Genomic DNA, 15,932 nt, shown 5'->3' with positions numbered 1-15,932 from the left:
CATGTTCTCACTTACATTTAAAGATCACTCCAGCTGGGGCCCCTCGTGGCTCAGTTGGTTGAACGTCCGACTCTTGATTTTGGCTCAGGTCACGATCTCACAGTTCGTGGGTTTAAGCCCTGCATCAGCCTCTGTGCCAACTGCGGAGTCTGCTTGGGATTCTCTCTCTCCCTCTCGCTCTGCCCCTTCCTTCCTCGCACACTGCCTCTCTCTCTGAAAACAAATAAACTTAAAAAATAATAATAAAATAAAACATTAAAAGAAAAATCACTCCAGTTGCTCTATGGGAGATTATAGAAGGGGAGTGTGGAAGCAGCAGGGCCACGGAGGGGGCTGTTGCCATCTGGCAGACGAGGCACAATGGTGGCTTGGATCAAGACAGGGGTGTGGAGTGAGCGTAGCAAACACACAGAGTTGTCGAATCGCTATGTTGTGCCCCTGAAACTCAGGTAACATTGCTTATGGAATAGCAACGTGCCAGTGACAGGAAGTGGGTGGGGAGTGCTCAGGCTCAATGCAGAGTATAAAGGGATGAGAGGAATCCAAGACACCTTGAGGAAAGAGGACCGGGTAAACAGGTTTTGCAAAAAAAATCAAAAGTCGTCTATGGGTTATTTTAAGTTTGAGGTATATATATTTGGGATCAGAGGGCCTGCTCTGCTCTTTTCCACTTAATCCCGGACCTACCCACCTCCTCAGGAAGCCTCCCGTGTAACCTCCCAGAGTCTCCAGGGCAGGATCATATTCTAGAACAAAGTTTTCGAATGTGGTATTCAGTTCCCTTATCCACAGAGTGGAGGAAAGTTGAGGCAAGGCTGAGAAAGCCGGGCACTGCTAACAAGCACCCTTGAACTCCTTTTGGCCCCTGGCCCGAGTGGGCACAGACTCAGGGGGCCAGAGTCTACTCTCAGCCTCCCATCCAGGCGGCTAAAGACTGATTTACCATCACACCTCCGTGGGGTTCACAGCGGGCCCACAGGACTGCCAGGGGCCGTCCTCTCCCACCCGCCCGACATCCGTCTTAAACTCCATCTGCAAACAAGGCCCACCTTTCTCCCCAAAGCCACCATAGCCACAGTGCTGCTCCTGGCAAGATGAGGTGACAGAGACGGGTGTGGAAAGAGGGGACCGTGAGCCTGAGCCGGAGGCAGGCTGAGGGGAAGTAACCCCAGGGACAGTCAGGATTCTGAATCCCACCCTGCGCCTAAACAGGGAAGGGGCTGGTCATCAGGTGGGAGCCTCCGTTTCAACCACACCTTGGTGCCCCAAGGACCCGGGTGTGGTGGGGGAAAGGAAGTGTGGGGGGATGGTCTGGAGAAAGAGGTTTGAAAACCACTCTCGCCAAGGTTTGTCTCCAACTCCCCCCCAGCTCAGAGCAGTGGTCCGTACAGGCGGGCGTAGGCCGAACAAGTTCAGGCCTGAGGTCAGGAAAGGAACCTCAAAGCAGATTCTTTTTGACAAAGTGTTTATTGAATTTTACGTCGCTATGGGGTGTCTCTTATTGTATCCTAGAATTCTAGGAATCAGGGAAGCGGTAACGTGGCGATGGTGAATTTGGGAATCTGGTCCCCCAAAAGTACCCGCCGCTCCACCCCTGACTCCTCGATGGCCGCCAGGCGGATCACACCTCCGCTGGAGCCGTCCCGTTCCATGGCCAAAGCGAGGGCTGTGAACAAACGAAGAAAGCTGGGGTCAGGGTCAGGTGCTGGGATCACCACAAGGAATGGGGAATGTTGGCCTGGCTTGGATAAGAGGGTTGACGTTCACAGGCCCAGAAACCCAAGTTCTCACCATTGGCCGTGAATTGTAGACACTCTTCCTTGGTCATGCCTTCCCGGTAGGTAGCGTCGACATAGCCATAGATATAGGAGCTCCCAGAGCCCCCAATGGCAAAGGACTGTCTTACCATCATGCCCCCCATGGGCACTGAGTACACCTGCCAGACGGAAGGAGGAGAAAAGTCACCAGTTGTACTCTCTGCCATACACGTACATACACCCGCCCACGCGGGTGGTCTGAGATGAGTTGACAGTAAGGGAGGTAGAGACTGGGAAGACAAACAGAAAATGGCTGCGGTGGGGACAGGACCAAAGGCATGGCTCCAGGGCTCTGATGAGGGGGTGGGGGTGTCTCACCTGCCCTCCTTCTTGGGGGTCCCAGCCCGCAATGATGATTCCTGCCATCAAGTCTTCCCGGTATCGGTAACACATCTCCTTAAAGAGGCTGGCGGCTGTGTGCACCAGCGGGGGCTCGTTTAGCTCAATGCTAGAGGGGGAGGAGAGTGACAGCAGAGGCAATGTCGGGATCTGGGAGTTAGACCATTTAGCATCCCAGGTCCCGACTCCCTTCAGATACTTGCTCCTCCCCTGCCCACAGGTACCTGTGGAAACCGAGCTGATACGTGACAGCATCAGCTACTGCCTGGGTATCTGCTGCTGAGCCTGAGCGGCAGCAGAAGATACGGTCGTGAATAGGGGTCAGCTTGTCAGTCACTCGATTGGCAATGTAGGACCTGCAGGACGGCAGAGCAGTGAGGGGGCGATCCCGCTGGCCTCCCACCTCCATCCCATTACTACCCACTCCAAGGGCTCAGAACAGGCATTCCGGCATTTCCTATCAGTTCTCACCCAAACGGAAGCTAGCTGGAGACCAGACTTTTGCAAACATTTCAGCCAAGGGGGAGGAGGGAAACTGGGAAGGAGTGGGAGCTGGAACAGATCCTTATCTCCTCCAAGAAGGGAAGAAACCTCCCTTCCCACGGTGGACTGTGGAGGGTAAGGACGGACTGCCAGGCAAGGAAAGAAGGGAGAGAGGGGATGACCTGCCACGCAGGTGTCCTGAGCTCACCCAGTGGTAGTTCTGGAGTCTGCTCCGAGAACCACGCCCCCTTCAAATTGCACGGCCATGATAGTGGTCTGCGAGAAACGAGAAAAGGGGTGAATCTGGGCCGCTTCCCATTATCCGGCACACACAAACTTTCAATGATCCCTCAGTGCGGTCCCTGGAGTCCGAAAGTCGTGCGCCACCGACCCGTTATCAAAAATCTCGTGGGGGCCCCAACACGCCGCAGAGTACCAGAATCCCAATCCTCAAATCCTCAGAGGCCCATCCCGGCCTTAACCAACCCCCCCCCCGCCCCGTCCCGCAAAATGCCAGCGTTCCACTCTTCAGCCTCCCCTCCACCTCCCACCGCTCTCCAGCATCTTCAGGATACCTCTTTCCTGCTGGAACAGACCGCACCACCTCCCGCCCCCGCCGCCAGTTCGCCGAGCCCCCTCAGCCCTCATCGTTCCATCGCATCAAGCCTCGTGCGCATCTCCCGAACCCCGGGTGCCTCCTCACCCCGGTGGAGACTTCCCGGCTTTCCCAGTCGGGGGCAATAGCCTCGGGACCCCAGGCTGGGACAGACCCCGCTCCTCCAGCGGATACTAAGGCGGCCGCCATCTTCCTCCTCAGCCACTGCCACAAAGCGACTGTCGTAAAGCGCTCTGTCACTCTCTCTCTCTCTCTCTCTCTCTCTCTCTCTCTCTCTCCAGTCGTGCTGTAAAGCCGTCTGCGGGCGCAGCGAAGTCACGGTTGACGGCAGAAGGGGAAAGAGTCGCGCAGGGACGGATCTTTTGCGACAGTGAGCGCTTGATGGCAGCCTGGCAAGCCGACCGGGCGGAAAGCGCCCCGGCCGGCCTGCGAGGCCTCCGCTTCTGCGCGGGACCGACTTACTGCGATGGGCGTCGCAGTTCAGAGTCTTGGAGACAGACGCGAGCGTGTCTGTTAGAGTGACAGCGCTGTTTTCATTTCTGTTAGGTATGGACGTCGGAGTATATACCAGGAGTGGCATTGCTGGCTGATGCAGAGACGATACTTAGCATTTCGAAGAACTGACAGTTTGCACAGCAGCTGCCCCGTTTGACATGCCCGGCAGCCCTGTGTGCATCGTGACATTCCAACTTCCCCACATCCTCACTGCCTCCGTGCACTTTTAATTTTAGTCTTCCGAGTGGGCGTGAAGTGGCACCTTCTGTGCTCCCCCCCCCCCATTTCCTTAATGATTGGCGATGTTGAGCATATTTTCATGTGCTAACTGACCATTTGTATATATTCTTTGGAGAAATGTCTATTCAAATCCTTAGCCCGTTTTATTTTTATTTTTTTAAGTAATCTGTACACCCCACTGGGGCTCGCAGAACCCAGAGATCAAGCGCTGCATGCTCCAGCGCCTGAGCCAGCCAGGTATCCCCAAATTGTGTTACCTTTTATGATTATGATTATGAGAGAGAGAGAGAGCGCCAAGAAGGGGGGGGGAGAGAGAGAGAGAGAGAGAGAGAGAGAGAGAGAGAGAGAATCTTAAGCGGACTCCAGGCTCAGCGCTGAGCCCAACGGAGGGCTCAATCCCACGACCTGGGGATCATGACCTGAGACAATATCAAGAGTTGGACGCTCAACAGACTGAGCTACCCAGGCATCCCTGGGTTATCTTTTTATTGTTAAATTGTAGGGGTTCTTTTTTTATATTCTAGATACTATGCCTTTATCATAGTATATGATATGCCTTTATATATGGTTTGCAAGTATTTTCTCCTATACTATAGGTTGTCTTTTCACTTCCTTCGTTGGTGTTCTTTGAAACACAAACATTTCAAATTTTGATCAAGTCTAGTTTCTCTATTTTTCCTTTGGTTACCTGTGCTTTTGTCGTTATATCCATGAGACCTTTGCCTAATCTGAGGCAACAGGGATTTCCATCTATGTTTTCTACTAAGAGTTTTGTAGTTTCAGTTCTTACATCTGTAGGTCTATGATCCATTTTGAGTTCATCTTTGTATATAATGTGAGGGAAGTAGGGGCCCAAATTCATTCTTTAAAAAAAATTTTTTTTAATGTTTGGACAGAGTGTGAGCAGGGGGAGGGGCAGAGAGAGAGGGAGACACAGAATCGGAAGCAGGCTCCAGGCTCTGAGCCATCAGCACAGAGCCTGACGTGGGGCTCGAACTCATGAACCGTGAGACCATGACCTGAGCCGAAGTCAGAAGCTTAACCGACTGAGCCACCCAGGCGCCCCCCAAATTCATTCTTTTGCAAGTGGATATCTAGTTGTTCAAGCACTGTTTGTTGAAAAGACTATTCTTTTCCCTTTGAGTCGTCTTGGCAGTTTTATCAAAAATCAAATGACCATAGGGGTGCCTGGGTGGCTCAATCGGTTGAGATTCCGCCTCAGGCTCAGGTCATGATATCGCAGCTGACGAGTTCAAGCCCCACACGATATTCTGTGCTGACAATTCAGAGCCTGGAGCCTGCTTCCGATTCTGTGTCTCCCTCTCTCTCTGCTCCTCCCCCACTCACGCTCTGTCTCTCTCTGTCTCAAAACTAAATATAAACATTAAAAAAAAAATCAAGGGGCGCCTGGGTGGCTCAGTCGGTTAAGCGGCCGACTTCAGCTCAGGTCATGATCTCGCGGTCCATGAGTTCGAGCCCCGTGTCGGGCTCTGGGCTGATGGCTCAGAGCCTGGAGCCTGCTTCCGATTCTGTGTCTCCCTCTCTCTGCCCCTCCCCCATTCATGCTCTGTCTCTCTCTGTCTCAAAAATAAATAAATAAAAAGTTAAAAAAAATTAAAAAATCAAATGACCATGGTATACAATCTGTTTTGTATGTGTTTTGCTAGTATTTTGTTACAGATCTTTTTTACATGTATTCATATAATGTATTGTTCTGTAGTTTCTTGTTTTTTCTTGTAGTATCTTTGGTATCAGGGTAATCCTAACCTCATCTAGGGAAGTGTTCCCTCCTTTTCTATTTTTAAGAGTTTCTGAAGGATGGACATTAATTTTTCTTCATTTTTTTAATGTTTATTCATTTTTTGAGAGACAGAGACAGAGTGTGAATGGGGGAGGGGCAGAGAGAGAGGGAGACGCAGAATCCCAAGCAGGCTCCAGGCTCCCAGCCGTCAGCACAGAGTCCGATGCAGGGTTCAAATTCACAGACCGCGAGATCATGACCTGAGCTAAAGTTGGCCACTTAACTGAGCCACCCAGGCATCCCATAATTTTTCTTTAAATGTTTGGTAGAATGCATCAGTGAAAACATCTGGGCCTGGGCTTTGTGGGAACTTTTTAAATTACTAATCTGATCTCTTTGTTTATTATAGGTGTACTCATATTTTCCGTTTATTCTTGAGTCAGTTTTGGTAGTTTGTGTCTTCCTAGGAATCTTCCATTTCATCTATGTCATCTACGTTGGCCTACAATTGTTGATAGTATTCCCTTATACTCTTTTTTATTTCCATGAGTTTGGTAGAAATGACCCCTCTATCATTCTTGATTTTCGTAATGGGAGTCTTCTTTCTGTCTTGGTCCAGCTATCGGTTGCCAATCCTGTTGATCTTTTGAAAGAACCGACTTCTGGTTTAATTGTTTCTCTGTATTGTTTGTCTTCTAGTTCCAATCTGATCTTTATTATTTCTTTCCTTCGGCCTTTTTTTTTAAGTTTTAGCTTGCTCTTTTTATAGTGTCTTAAGGAGGAAGATTCAACTAACGATTTGTGATCTTTCCTCATTTTTAACACAGACATTTACAGCACATTTCCCATTGAGAACTGCTTATGCTGCGTCCTTAAGTTCTGGTATGTTTTCTTTTCATTTTCACTCATCTCAAAATGTCTGCCCTCTGATTTCTCCTTTGATCCGTTGGTCGTTTAGAAGTGTGTTGTTTCATTTCCACATTATTTGTGAATTTCTCAAATTCCTTGTTGGTATCGATGTCTAGCTTCATTTCATTTTAGTTAGAGGATATTCCATGACTTCAATCTTTTTAAATTTACTGAGACTTTTTTGTGACCTCACGTGTGGTCTCTCTTGGAGGATATGATACGTGCACTTGAGAAGAATGTGTATTCTGCTGTTATCGTGTGGAGGGGTCTTCCCGTGAATCTCTCATACTCTTCTACATACCACAGCCGGGGCTGGTTTCTGAATTGAAAGACTGATCTAAATAATCCCCTGCTTAAAACGAACTCTGGAGATAAAGTCCTATCTCTAGAAGATAGCTTGTAAGGACCTTCTTGAACTTGCTCCTAAACACCTTTCCAAAATCCCATCTCCTCTTTACTTTTTAATTTTTTTTAATGTTTATTTATTTTTGACAGAGAGACAGAGACATAGCATGAGCAGAGGAGGGGCAGAGAGAGGGGGAGACACAGGATCCGGAGCAGGCTCCAAGCTGTCAGCACAGAGCCCCAACGCGGGGCTTGAACTCACGGACCGCGAGATCATGGCCTGAGCCAAAGGTGCATGCTCAACCGATTGAGCCACCTGGGTGCCCCTTAATTTTTATTGTAGTAAAATATAAGTAACATGACATAAAAGTTAACATTTGAACCATTCTCGTCTGACTCAGTAGTATTAAATACATTTACACTAGTGGGCAACCTCTCTTTTATTTTTGACTCTGGGCTCTAGCCATCTGAACCATTTCTAGTGCTGATACATTCATTTAACAAAAAGCTATTCAGTGTCTACTAGGTGATAGGCACTGTTTAAGGCACTGGAGGTACACCAGGGAATGAAACGGACAGAAATTCCTTGCCCCATGCAACTTACTTTTCTCGATAGAGACAAAACAAAACTAATGAGTACAATACACAGCATATTAGATAGTGAATCATATTAAGAAAAAAAAAAAAAAGCAGAGAAGGGAAACAGGAAGTGTGTGTGTGTGTGTGTGTGTGTGTGTGTGTGTGTGTGTGTGTTGAAGAGACATTTGAGTAAAGTCCAGAAGAAAGTAAGGAGGGAAGTCACTTCTCTATTTGGGGCGAAAGCATTCTGGACAGAGAGAATAAGTACAAAGATCTCGGGGCAGGATCATGCCCGAAATACTCAGTGAAAATGGAAGAGGTCAATTTAGCTAGCACACAGTCAGATCACGTAGGGCCTTTACAAAGCTCTTCATCATTCTCACCTGAAAATAGGATTCAGAAAATATCCTGCTCAAATTAAAATTTATTTTTTCATCTGAGTGGAATAGGAACCCATTGGAAGGTTTTGAGTGGGGAAGTGACATGAGAATGGGATCTATATTTAAGGGATCACTTTGGTTGCTCTATTGAAAACACACAATGAAGGGGGGGGGGCTGGAAGGCTCAGTCCGTTAAGCGTCCAACTTTGGCTCAGGTCAGATCTTATGGTTTGTGAGTTCGAGCCCCACATGGGGCAACCTGCTATCAGCCCAGAGCTTGCTTTGGATCCTCTGTCCCCCTCTCTCTCTCAAAAATAAACATTAAAAATTAAAAAAAGGAAAAAAAGAGGAAACACGCAATAGGGACGCCGAATGTGGGACAGAGAGACAACTAGGAGGCTCTAAGGTAACCCGGGTCCTAGACAGAAAGTTGGACTTGACAAGGGTGAGTGTGGAATGGTCAGAATCTGACAGATTAGATGCGGGTATGATGAAAGGGAAACAGGAGAGTCAGGGCGACTGCAAGTTTTTGGTTTCAGGACCTGGAAGAATGGAATGGTCATTCACTGAGCAAGGAAAGACGGTGAAGGGACTATTTGGGGGAGGGAAGGGGAGTAGAAGCTCCGTTTTGGACACGTTAGATTTGTTATTTCTCGTAGAGATGTCGGTGTGTACAGACGATTCTGGGGTGCGGCGGGGAAAGTGGGCCGGGCTCACGACTGGAGACTTCCCAGTGTATGAAATCCGCCACGCTCACTATTGTTGCGGGAGTGACCGAGGAGTCTTTTAAACCCTACGTTATTCAGCTGAGCGCCCGCTCCGCTGTGAGGCCTGACGCACAGGTTTTAGGCTCTCGGTGGTGACAGGGGAGGGTGCCGTTTAATTCCCAGCGACGGGGAACGCGAGGAGAGGCGCCGTCCGGGAGGAGGCGCCCGGATCCGTGTTGGACGTGTTGCATCTGCGGGGTCTGCGGGCGCGTCCAGGAAGGAGCTGGCTGCGCGGGGGCCGGAGCTCGGCGCACAGGTCTGGGCCGGAGGCTTGGCACGCCGTTGGCGACTGCGGCCTTGGGAGCGGTTGAGACGGGGCCCCGGGGGAGCGTGAGTCTCCCGGCTGCCGGGAACAGGGATGACACATCTTCCCACATCCATTGTTTTCGATTTCCCTTAAGCGCCTGCCGTCACCACACAAGACGCCCCACATCCACGGCTACCAAAGAATGCTTTTATTCCCTACAGCTCCTCCCCGCCGCGTCCCGCGACCGCGGAGAGACGGAGGGGCTCGGCACCCACCCACCCCGCCGGGGGGCGGGCCTTCCAGTCGTGGCGTCATACGTGGGCGTGGCCGCGGCGGCCCCGCCCCTGGCCGGGCCCGGGTGGGCGGCGGGCCGAACGCGGGGCGCCCTCCCCACGTGGCGGGTCCCGACCGCGGCGGGCGTCAGGCCAGCCCGAGCAGCCCGCGCTCGGCCAGCAGGCCCTGGGTGCGGTTGTAGACGGCCTCCAGGGTGGCCGCCGCCCGCGCCAGCGCGGCCCGCGCCTCCGCCTCCCCGGCCCCCGGGCACGCCAGCCCGAGCCAGCGGCCGCGACCCGGGAAGGCGAGGAAGGCGAGGCGGGCGGCCTGGCGCACGAGCCAGGGGTGGTGCGGGGCCAGGGCCGTGCGGTACGCGTCGCCGCACTGCACGCCGGCGTCCGGGCCTCCGGGCGTCGCGGCCGCCACCCGGTGGAGGCAGAGCTGGGACCAGCGCAGCGCTCGGTGCAGCAAGAGCAGGGTCCGTGAGCCCGAGGACCTGGCCGGGTCTCGGGGGGCGACCCCGGGCCGCTCCAGCAGTCCCGCCCGCCGCTCCCACGCCGCCATGGCCGCCAGCGACGAGTAGTGCGCCGCCTCCGGGCCGTGCACCCGAGCCTCTAGGGCTGTCACCTTGGCGGAGGCCTCGTCCGTGGCGAAGGCGAAGATGGAACCGAGGGGAGTTAGGAACCTGTGGCGGGGGGAGAGCGCGGGCTGGAGAAGGGGCGGTGGAGCCGCTGGGGGGCGGGCCCCGGGGGGCGGGGCGGGAGGCCGCTTACCTGACCAGCGCCCTCCATCCGGCCAGGTACTGCGACAATGCCACGTCGCCTTCGGGGTTCAGACTGGCGCGAAACGGCTCCATCACGCGGCCCAGCACCCCCTGGGGGCCCTCACACGGAGGCTCTTTCCACTTGGGGGCCTCCAGGGGGCCCGATTGCCGCCGGACCTGGGGATAGACACGGGCGGAAGGGGGCGGGAGCAGAACCCCTAGCCAGCTGGGCCTCCTTGGCCAAGCAGCCCAGTCGGGCCCTGCAGAAGTTACTCCTAAGGTCTGGCTGGGATCTCTCCAGCCGCGCTCGGCTGCTGACGCGAGAGGGGAGACGAGGAGCAGGACCCGTCCTTCCCCAGACCCCCAGCCTGGTCCCGCTTCCCGCCATCAGGGTCCCGCCCGGAGTTCTCGGTCTCAGCCCTGTCCCGAGCATACCTGGACAGGCGGCGGTCCTTCGGGATTGCAGGACCGTGCCCAGGACCTGCACCCTGAGACGACGCCTGGAGAGGGGCGAGGCCGAGCGGTGAAGGCTCGAGGAGGGGGCCTTAGGTCCCCAGCGCTTGGGTACCTGATGCCTCCCAGGGCAGATGAGGGAAGGGACCACTCACGAAAGCTCCGAGCACAGAGATAAAGCAGCAGCAGCGAGAGGACAGCAAGAGGAATCGCGTGGCGAAAGCAGCGCCGAGACACCTGTGTTAGCAGCGCGACCCCCATGGCTGGGGCGGGGACCACCGCCCCCTCGCTAGCCCCAAACCAGTACCTGTCCCTCTGCCTCCTGGAGGCCAGAGAAGTCCGAGGTGCCCTGAGGTGCTAAGGGTTAATAATTAACCTACTAAGTCCCCTTCCCCTGTGCCCTTTGCTCCAGAGGACAGCATCTCTGCGGTGCAAAGCCGATGACTAGGATTTGGGGGATTCCCTAGCAACAAGTCTCTGCGTTTGCCTTCCGTGTAGGCCAGGTTGTAGTAAGAGAGGCTGGGCTGGGAACGACCCCCCCACTGAGCAATGATGTGGGCCCTACATCAGCACTGGCCCGAATCCCCACCACTGCACATTCGAATCCGAGGATTAAATGATAATGTACGTGCAAACACTGTAAGTGGAAAAACTTACCACAATTGCTTCATAAATCATAACCTATGAAGTTCAAACGTAGGGCACCTGGGATCCCGGAAGCACCCACTTCTAAATTCTCTATCCTGTCTCCAGGGGACCTGTCTTCTGGGTGCTTTATACTTTGGGCTTTATCCGGTTGCATTTTTGTGGCTTATTATTTTCTTTTAACTCCAGGTTGGTTCTGGTTTCGCTGGTTATTCGTGTGTGTGTGTGTGTGTGTGTGTGTGTGTGTGTGTGTGTTTTTAAAAAGTAATCTCTATGCCCAACATGGGACTTGAACTCATGACCCCCAAGATCAAGAGTCGCACTCTACAGACTGAGCCAGCCAAGCACGCACCACATCACACCACACCCACCCCCTGCCCCTTATTCTTCAAAACAAACCTTGTGAACTGTTTCCACATCCAGGCCCTGTAGTAGGCCTCAAAAAGACAAAAGTGCCTTCACAGAGCTCAAGATCCATTGGAAAATTTATCATCTGTTTCCTTGATTTTCTTGGCTGCTGTTCTATTTACAGCACTGAGAATATTGCCTGGGCCAAAACCACATTATTGGTATATAAATATATATTGAATAAACACAGGAAAGCGTGAAGGACAGGCACATTGGGTGGTGACCTCATGACAAATCAGAGCCATTTTTTCCCCCCAAGTTAGGAGTCCGCCTAGTGGTCATGGCGGAGACAACATTCAGGGAAAGGACACAGGAAGCAAGGGAAGAAACAGCCCCCCCTGTTCTTAGGGGCTGTCAATCCCCTGTCCGTAAAAGTTCTTGGAATTGTTTCTGTCTGTGTATTTTCTTCTCGGGGGAAGGGGGACCCCAGATTCTCTGGGAGTCTGGGCCCCAATCACTAACAAGATCCTTTCTAGCTACCACAGTTCATGGATTCTTGCCCTCTCTCTCCCTCGAATGCTCCCCCAAATCCTGGAGGTCAGGAGAACCCCCACCCAGCATTTCAGAGTCATTGCTTCCATCCCTAGACATGGGCTCCCCTCTTCCCAGTGTTGGAATGTTCCCCAGCTTGCTGACTGTGACCTTAGGCAAGTTGCTTGTCATTTCCAAACCCCATTTTGCTCATCTGTGAATAGGAAGGGTCATTCCCACCTCCTTAAAAGGGTTGTAAGGATTAACACACGCCTGCAAAACGCTGACCACAATTCGTGACCTATAGTAGAAGCTCTGTAGGTGGTGGTTAACTCAGCTGGTCCGCTCTCTCTGCCCCTCCTCCTCCTCCTCCTCCTTCAGAGAGGGGAGCCTCCGTCTCCCAGAGCAGAGAATGGAGTCTGCAGGGTTCTGGGAGCAGATTAGTTTCGGGTGTCACTTAATCCGGGAGGCCCTTCCGTAACCGGAGACTTCACAGGGGCAGAGGTAATATAAATCTACAAGAAGGGGCCCAGCCCGGCTCTCAGAGGCTGCAGGATGGACAAGGGTGCTTCAGCCAAGCTGCTGCTGCTGCTGTGGGCCACCTGCTACGGACATGCAACAGCCGACCACCTGAGCGGCTACACGTCGGTCATCGAGGTGGCCAACGGGGGACCCTGGGGCGACTGGGCCTGGCCTGAGATGTGTCCCGATGGATTCTTCGCCAGCGGGTTCTCGCTCAAGGTGGGGATTCAGGCTGAGATCTCTGAGGAGGGGGAAGATGCACATCCCCTCACCTCCCCACCCGCTGCTGGGGAACAGAGGATGGCAGTGTTTTCACAGGTCCTTACCCTTCTTCTCCTCCCCACCCAGGTGGAGCCCCCCCAGGGCATTCCTGGCGACGACACTGCTTTGAACGGGATCCGACTGCACTGCTCACGCGGGAACGCGGAGCGCAACACGCAGGTGGTGGAGTCCCAGTCCGGCAGGTGCGGGACGCGGGCCAAGGGCCCCCGAGAATTTGGATACGCCCTTCCCCTGCGTTACACACACACACACACACCCTCCGGGCTAGAATGTCCCCCTGGGGCTGTGGGGCAGTGTCGACCTGGGGACTGGGTGGAAGACCTCCCTGGTCAGGTGACCACACCCAACGCACCCCGGGGCGCGTAGCAACTGGCCGCAAGTCCCCCGTCCCCCGGGGCTGGGAAGGGGGCGGGGCGGGGCAACCGCGGAAGCATCGCTTCTCCCCCGCCCTCGTAGGTGGGGCGCGTGGAGTGAGCCACAGTGGTGTCCCGGCGGTGGCTTCCTCGTGGCTTTCTCGCTTCGCGTGGAGGCACCCATGGCCCCCGGGGACAACACGGCGGCCAACAACTTGCGCTTCCGCTGCTCCGACGGCACGGAGCTGGAGGGGCCCGGCCTGGCCTGGGGCGACTTTGGAGAATGGAGTATGGCCTGCCCCAAAGGCGTGTGCGGTTTGCAGACCAAGGTCGAGCGGCCGCGGGGCCTCCGAGACGACACCGCCCTGAACGACGTGCGCTTTTTCTGCTGCCGGAGTTGACCGGGTCGCCCGCCCCGAAGCCAGTCCCACCTCTCGCTATTAAAGCTTCTCTGTCTTGGCTTTGGTCTCCTTTGTTTCGGGGGTGGAGGAAACGGCGTCCTAGTCTTCCTCCCAGCCCACCACTGGGCCAGGCCCAAATTCGGGTTCGGTCTGGGGAGTCCAGGCAGGCCGCGGAAAGTCACGGACCCACACAACCCAGGAAAATGCCCTTAAACACAATTTTGCGTGCAATTAAGGAAGTCCGTCTTTCTGAGGGCGTCTGCAGACACATCGCCCTGGTTAAGAGCCCAGACTGTTTCCTTTCGGAAGCACCAGTGACCTCAGATTGAGAAACTTCCGCCAAATTGGGTTCTACCAAACGCTAGGACACCTTGAGTTTTCATTTTCTAGGGCTTACTCTAGCTTGTCTTTTCCACATTCTCCTTTTCCCTACAAAAGTCAAAGAGTGGCTTTTGATGTAGGGATTTCCAAGTTAGGACCGTCACGCTTGCTTCTCTCTTGCCGGAACCCCCTGGCTATCCGGACGGTTAGGCCGTTCAGCAAATTTCCGCTTCAAATTTCACTTTCTCGGACTTCATCTTATTTCAAAACGTCCCTCCCTCAGCCACCACCTAGCCCATTACCGGCGTGTTTTTTAAAAAGGAAAGTCATCTATTGCCTTTGAAAAAACGTGCCCATCTCACTCCCCTGGAACGTGAAATTCTTTGAGCGCCTAGAACGTGCCTGTCTTGCTTACCACCGTATTCGGGGGCACGCCAACGGCTCAGTAACTACGTGTTAAGAAAACTTGCGGGGGCCCACAGAGGAGCGCCCCGAGGCCAGGCGTGTCTGTCTGGAGGCCTTGGGACGTCCCCCCCCCCCCCCCCAGCGCATTGGGAGCAACCTGAGACGCGCATGCGCACGAGAGCTCAGAGGTTTATTCCAGGGCGGGGAGGGCCGGCGGCGTCCGAGAGCGAGCAGGGCGGCGGGTGGGGCCTCAGCAAGCGGCGCCCTGCGGGAAAGACGGGGTGAGGACGCGGCCAGGGAGCCAGGAGGTCCTCGCCCCGGCTCCCCCCCGCGCCGCCCCACCTCCTTCTTCCTGCAGTCGCCGCAGAAGACGCCGAGGCTGGCGTTCACCAGCTGCACCCCGCACAGCACCAGCTCCAGGCACGACACGAACACCAGCAGCGAGAAGAGCGTCACGTTCCAGTACACCACGCGGGGCGGTTCCTCGCACGCGTCCCACAGCGTGCGGTTGCGCAAGTAGGAGCCTCTGCGGGCGGGGCGGGTCACGTGAGAGAGCGAGGGCACGTGGAGGGCCCTCCCCCAGCCCCGGCCCCGCGCAGGCGCCGAGCGGGGGTGGGGGGCGGCAGGCTCCTCGGTCCCCGCCGGGGTTCCCGATGCGGGTGGCAAAGGCAGGCGGCGAGGGGCGGCGGGGGCGCGCGAAGCCTTACGGGACGTCTTTGAAGTGATAGTCCCACTGGCCGTTTATTAAGCATTTGGGTCCAGTTCGGAGCCCGACTCCCGACACCGAGAGGCAGTAGATGGCGCCCAGCATCCCGAAGGCCGAGGAGAAGACGGAGCGCAGCATCTGGATGCGGGGTGCGCGGCGCGGTGAGCGGGGCCGCGCCCGCCCCGCCGGTGCGCGCACCTTCCCTCGCCCGGCTCGAGGCTCGTGGAGAATCCGTCTCCCGGCGAGGCCCGGGGCCGGGCCTTAGCTGACCCCGCGGGCCCGCGGCCGCCGGCGGCCGCCGACGTCCCCGGGGCTCGCGGTCCCCACCGCAGGCCCACCGAGGCCGAAGCTGGCGGGGCGACGGAGGGGCGCGGTGGCGCCCGGGACTCCGCAGGGGAGCTCCTGTGGCCGGGGGGACCGTGGCCTCAGGTCCCCAAGACCTGTGCAGAGACCCAACCCCGAATCCCGCCCTGATTGGGATCTTACCCTGCAACGATTTCCACAGCAGCCCGCGCCGCAGCAGCCCTTGCCCCCTGCGCGGACGGCGGCGATGCCGGGACACAGCACCTGTGGAGGAAGGACAGTGTGGCAGCCGGCCCCCGCCCGTTCTCAGCACCTTCCTGCCTCGGCGCTCACCTCCTCCTGGGGGGGCTTAGGATGCCCTCAGCCCTTCGGACTGTAGGAAGACCTTCTCTCTACTGCCCCGGCAGTGCATTGGGGCTCTACCTCAATTTATCATTATTTATGTGTCTACTTATCTGTGTTCACGTGGCCTCCACGAGGTAAGGCCCCATATCATGATGTCCTCTGCAAATCTTGACACACAGCAGGGGCCCTCCTGAACCGGAGTCAGGGGGCTTGGGGTTCATGCCAACACCCTCCGTGAATTGATTCATCGCTTGGTCTTCCAGACCCACCTCACAGGGCTGTTCTCAGGCTTTATTTAAAAAAAAAAAAAGTTTTTGGGTGGG

The 15,932-nt window shown here is 55.2% G+C and overlaps 4 protein-coding genes across 4 annotated transcripts in view; 1 reads left to right on the top strand and 3 right to left on the bottom strand.

Moving 5' to 3' along the window:
* Nucleotides 1–1,448: 1,448 nt before the first annotated feature.
* On the bottom strand, nucleotides 1,449–3,478 carry PSMB6 (proteasome 20S subunit beta 6). The gene is made up of 6 exons (XM_049637146.1): nucleotides 3,343–3,478; nucleotides 2,848–2,915; nucleotides 2,381–2,512; nucleotides 2,136–2,265; nucleotides 1,792–1,936; nucleotides 1,449–1,666 (listed from the first exon to the last, which is right to left on the bottom strand). Exons 1-6 carry the CDS (start codon nucleotides 3,442–3,444, stop codon nucleotides 1,524–1,526), a joined length of 720 nt encoding a protein of 239 aa, XP_049493103.1. The 5' UTR covers nucleotides 3,445–3,478; the 3' UTR covers nucleotides 1,449–1,523.
* Nucleotides 3,479–7,812: 4,334 nt separating this feature from the next.
* Nucleotides 7,813–10,833, bottom strand: GLTPD2 (glycolipid transfer protein domain containing 2). The gene is made up of 3 exons (XM_049637144.1): nucleotides 10,430–10,833; nucleotides 10,005–10,171; nucleotides 7,813–9,916 (listed from the first exon to the last, which is right to left on the bottom strand). Exons 1-3 carry the CDS (start codon nucleotides 10,706–10,708, stop codon nucleotides 9,379–9,381), a joined length of 984 nt encoding a protein of 327 aa, XP_049493101.1. The 5' UTR covers nucleotides 10,709–10,833; the 3' UTR covers nucleotides 7,813–9,378.
* A 1,693-nt stretch (nucleotides 10,834–12,526) lies between these two features.
* VMO1 (vitelline membrane outer layer 1 homolog) lies at nucleotides 12,527–13,589 on the top strand. Its single transcript, XM_049637142.1, has 3 exons — nucleotides 12,527–12,712; nucleotides 12,842–12,957; nucleotides 13,232–13,589. Exons 1-3 carry the CDS (start codon nucleotides 12,527–12,529, stop codon nucleotides 13,527–13,529), a joined length of 600 nt encoding a protein of 199 aa, XP_049493099.1. The 3' UTR covers nucleotides 13,530–13,589.
* Nucleotides 13,590–13,622: 33 nt separating this feature from the next.
* Nucleotides 13,623–15,932, bottom strand: part of TM4SF5 (transmembrane 4 L six family member 5) — a 7,174-nt gene continuing 4,864 nt past the window's right edge. The window contains exons 2-4 of the mRNA XM_049637145.1: nucleotides 15,448–15,528; nucleotides 14,963–15,099; nucleotides 13,623–14,781 (exon numbers count right to left, since the gene is read on the bottom strand). Coding sequence (XP_049493102.1) covers nucleotides 14,307–14,781; nucleotides 14,963–15,099; nucleotides 15,448–15,528 — 693 coding nt within the window. The 3' untranslated portion in view covers nucleotides 13,623–14,306. The remainder of the gene's footprint in view (nucleotides 14,782–14,962; nucleotides 15,100–15,447; nucleotides 15,529–15,932) is intronic.

Source organism: Panthera uncia, chromosome E1 (genome assembly GCF_023721935.1).
Source record: "Panthera uncia isolate 11264 chromosome E1, Puncia_PCG_1.0, whole genome shotgun sequence".
Lineage (NCBI taxonomy): Eukaryota > Metazoa > Chordata > Mammalia > Carnivora > Felidae > Panthera > Panthera uncia.
This window is presented reverse-complemented; position numbering and strand designations above follow the sequence as displayed.